This window comes from Passer domesticus, chromosome 10, assembly GCF_036417665.1.
Source record: "Passer domesticus isolate bPasDom1 chromosome 10, bPasDom1.hap1, whole genome shotgun sequence".
Classification (NCBI taxonomy): Eukaryota; Metazoa; Chordata; class Aves; order Passeriformes; family Passeridae; genus Passer; species Passer domesticus.
The window spans coordinates 23,467,557-23,471,918 of NC_087483.1; the positions used below are offsets into that span (position 1 = coordinate 23,467,557).

At 37.5% G+C, this 4,362-nt stretch overlaps 1 protein-coding gene across 2 annotated transcripts in view; it reads left to right on the forward strand.

Moving 5' to 3' along the window:
- SLC25A12 (solute carrier family 25 member 12) overlaps window positions 1–1,702 on the forward strand; it is a 45,220-nt gene extending 43,518 nt beyond the window's left edge. For both annotated transcript variants that reach the window (XM_064434458.1, XM_064434459.1), the window contains 3 exons: window positions 169–327; window positions 508–598; window positions 1,097–1,702. In XM_064434458.1, the coding sequence (XP_064290528.1) occupies window positions 169–327; window positions 508–598; window positions 1,097–1,286 (440 nt within the window). In that variant the 3' untranslated portion in view covers window positions 1,287–1,702. The remainder of the gene's footprint in view (window positions 1–168; window positions 328–507; window positions 599–1,096) is intronic.
- Window positions 1,703–4,362: the final 2,660 nt, after the last annotated feature.

Here is a 4,362-nt window from a genome sequence, read left to right on the forward strand (position 1 = left end):
TCTCAGGCACGGCAGTTTATACGAGCATCAAGAGTAAGAAGCTGCATTTTTTTGTAATGTCTAGCCCTTGTAAAAAATATGAAAGTTTGCACTTGTATTTTTCACTTGTAAGTGTTTCATCTTTTACAAGATCCTTTGTGCAAATTAAATGTGGTTTTCTTCTAAAAGGTGTGCCTGCTGCTTCTTTGGTAACCCCTGCTGATGTCATCAAGACAAGACTGCAAGTGGCAGCTCGAGCTGGTCAGACAACATACAGTGGAGTTATTGACTGCTTCAGAAAGATTCTAAGGGAAGAAGGCCCCTCAGCTTTGTGGAAGGGAGCTGGAGGTGAGAAAAAAAATTTTTAAGGCTGACCCCAAATCTGCAAATTAGCACTTGCTTTGTTAAGGACTCAGAGCAGTATTTCCAAGGTCTGATTGTGAAAAACATATCTTGTTAAAAATGTTTAGCTTCTCTCCTGAGGGATTGTTTTATTTGTTTAACACTATGATTTCTAATATTTAACAGCTCGTGTGTTCAGATCTTCACCCCAGTTTGGTGTTACTTTGGTCACTTACGAGCTTCTGCAGAGATGGTTGTATGTTGATTTTGGAGGCCTGTAAGTCAAGTATTTGCTATTTAACTTGCACAAAACAACTGCCAAATGTAAAGAAAAAAACCCAAACTTTTTCATGCATAGGACCCATTAAAACTTGAGCACCTGTACTTAAAATTGCCCCTTTATATATGAGGGAAACTTGCATGCCACTTCTAGACAGATGAGGAGATAAGAGCCATTTAATATTTATTTCAGTACAGTAATTTGTAGTTCCATTGTAGCAAGATAGTTTTGTCCATTTTCCTCGTAACACTGGAAGCTGAAAGAATTTACAAAAGTATCTGTAAAAATGTAACTTCGGTTTTGGGTTTGATTTAAAATTAAGTAGTGGTCTGACCTCATTCACTTCACCATAGGAGTCAATTAATCAAGGTCAGCTTTAACAGTCTTCCATATTCAGACAAAAGACTTAAGTATTTAAGCCTGAATAAGTCTATTTAAAGTTCTTTCTTATGAAATCTAAACTAATAAAATGACCTTTTTTCTTTGTTCTAACAGCAAACCCGCTGGATCAGAATCTACCCCAAAAACACGAATTTCAGATCTTCCTCCTGTTAACCCTGCACATATAGGAGGATACAGACTTGCTACAGCTACGTTTGCTGGTATAGAAAATAAATTTGGTTTGTATCTTCCAAAGTTTCGACCTTCTGCCACCACCTCAGCTCAAGCACACAGTAGTAGCTGAGTCCTGAAAAGAGGTTTCAAATGAACAAAGTGATGCAGTGGAAAGAGTTCACAAGAGTACTGCTGTATTATTTTCCAGTCAGCTGCATGTGTTCTAGCTGAACTGAGCTTGCAAATATAATTGCTCCTTTCAAATATTCATACATACCTGCATTTATTTATTTGCACACAAGGAACTGATTGAAGCTGTGGTTCTCTGCCTTGTTCTAACCAGTGGCATGAAACTGTAGCCTAGACTTTGCCTTGCACAGCTTGCATTTAATGTTACTGTACATATTGTACATCTTTGTACAGAGACATCAGGGCATCTATACACGTACATTTATATAATGGGTATTGCAGTTTAAAATAGTTTGAAATGTACAGATGTTTTGAAGGTGTTTTGTTAACATCGTGACAATAAAATGTTTAAAAATGCTTGCGTCAGTTTGCTTCTCTGAATTTCTAGGAAGTTGTCTGGTATGATTGTTTTTCCCTCCACAGAGGAAATGTGAAGATCAGATGCACCCATTTAATGAATGGACAGGACAGAGGAATGCCCTTCACTGCTAGTTACAGCACAGGAGTTGAAATGCAGTGTGCTGGCTTGTAAGTGTTAGAGAACACAGTAATTAGATGAGCTCATGCCGTATTTTATTTTGAAGCACTACTTTGTGACAAGCAATTCTCTCAAAATTCATGGCAATACTAAATGTGTAATAGATATTACTCCTATGGTAGCATATTCAAAACACAATGAGAGACTTGCCAGTTACTAGCACACTCAAGAATTTTTACAGGGTTTACTACTCAGAGTGCCTTTTTTTCCTCAACAGAGAACTTGTTACAAAAAAAAAATTGAAAGCATTCTCCTTCGTTCTAGAGTGCTTTGAATACCTTGAAATTAGGTTATTCTGTGGGGGGGTGAAAATCTACTTACTTTTGTATTATTTTTATATGCAAAACTCATTGTTTGTATTTACAGATGAGTGGAAGTAAAAGGAGAAGAGAAAGTGAAAGGTTGAACTATTTCCCTGGTGTGATACTGAAATGCAAAAATGTCAGAGGAAATAGGGGAGCTGAGATTCCTGCTGTCGTGGAGGAAAGTTAGTCACACCATCCTTGCAGCCAGAGAGGAGATAGGTGGTTTCCAGCCTTGCTTGCTGAAGGTTTACATGTTTCTTACAGGGTTAAACATCCTGGAATAGAGCATATCCAAACCATATAAATTTAGGTGACAGCAGGCCTATCAGGGATTAAGTCAGTTTATGAAGAAATGGCTCATTGAGAACTGAACACTACACAGAGCAGCCTTTCTCCTGCTCTAGCCTCTAAAGAAGCTAAAAACTATTTTGGTGCTAAATAATATTTAGTGAGCCAGAGGTTACAATACACTGACCTTAGAAGTTTGATCACTATTCTGCAATATGAATATAGATAAACCCAAGAGAAGGCATCCTTCTTTATTTGTTGCAGTTAAGGAATTTCTTGTTCCGTTTTCTGGATAGAGACAGGCTTCTGGGAACTCTCCTGTAGCTATGAATTTTGTCTTGCACTTTTCTAAATAGAGAAAAAATGGTGGGGACCCCCTGCATTTAATCTTAGGCACAGCTTTGTTGACTGCCTTGATCAAGGCCTTAGGAGAGCTGACAATGCACAACAGCATTTCTATTTCTTGCAGCTCCAAAACTGGACAGTTTGATCTCCAGAACCCTCATTTACAGCATCTAGCATCACTTTTGGTCTTAACGTTGCAGGTATGGCTTTTGCATTTCTAATCTGTACTCAGCTATTCTGTGAGGGAGGACCACAAGCAGGAATAAAGATAGGGTAGTATTAAATTTAATCATTGAAACTACACAAAACTAGTGCCATATGATCTGCATGTACACAAAGGAAAACCTTACCTACTGGACTTCTGAAAATAAAAGTGCGAGGGAAATGTATTATTCAATGAGAAGTAATCTTGAAAAACCCCTTGAGAACAACCAACTAAAAAACCCAAGCACCCCCTCCCTTCAAAACCATCAAACCACAAGAACTTCTGCTTGTTAAGAATTCTTCTGCCCAAAGGTACAAACCACCTCATGACGTGCCTGTTCCTTCACAGTTCAATGCTCCTCATGTGAACAGAGCTGCTGTTGTAGGGTTGAGGAGAACACACAGGATAAATGTCTGCATACTGAGCAGAAAAGGGAGGGACACAAACTCTTGAAATGCTGACACCAATGGAAGCCTAAACACATTTCACTTCCAGACCCACCAAAAAAGAAAACTTTCTGAAGAAAGAATTGCTGTTACTGCTGTGTCTCCACAAGCTGCTCATAATAACAACACTAAGACAAAGAGAAAAGAAACCCCAAAACTAAACAGAAAAGTTAAACGACAAAGAAACAATGACAATACTCCTGGACACGAAACTGATTGAGTCATATAAACCCATTTCCTATTTTTAAGCATATAAAAACAGCTCTTCTGACAAAACAGTAAGCTTGTAAGAGATTAAGAACTAATGTAGAGTCCTAAATTAAAGGCTACAAAACTGATTTAGTGCCTAATTAGTAAAACTCACAGTATTTATTAAAAAAAAAAAAACAGCCCAAAAGAAACAGCCCCTGTGAAACCCACTGTGATAGAAAACTTTATAATGTGCTATGAAAAAAAGTAACCTTTAACAGAAATTACAACCATTCTCTTTCAAGCCATTAAGAAGTCTTGTTTCGATAAAAATGTTAAAAATCCATAATAATAAAAATCTTGAACTTAGTACAGAAAATTAGTAGCAAGTCTGTAGTTAACAGAGTGAAAATCATCATGGTATCGAAATTAAGTTAAAGTCTAGTTCCTTATCCTTTGGAAAAGAAAAATTTGATAACAGGAGCCTTTTTGCTATTGGCCAATTGCCATTGCAGAAAGGGGTGGCTGAGGGTAGAAAACAAGACTGTGGTGTGTGTAGTAAAACAAAAGGATCAGCTCCCAGAAGCTTTGAACTATTGAAGGGACACAGATTAGAGGTCAGGGCAGCTGACAAGTGCTCTTATAGTATTTATTTATGAATCTGTCTCACCTTTTAATGCACCAATTCAAACAAAAGGAAA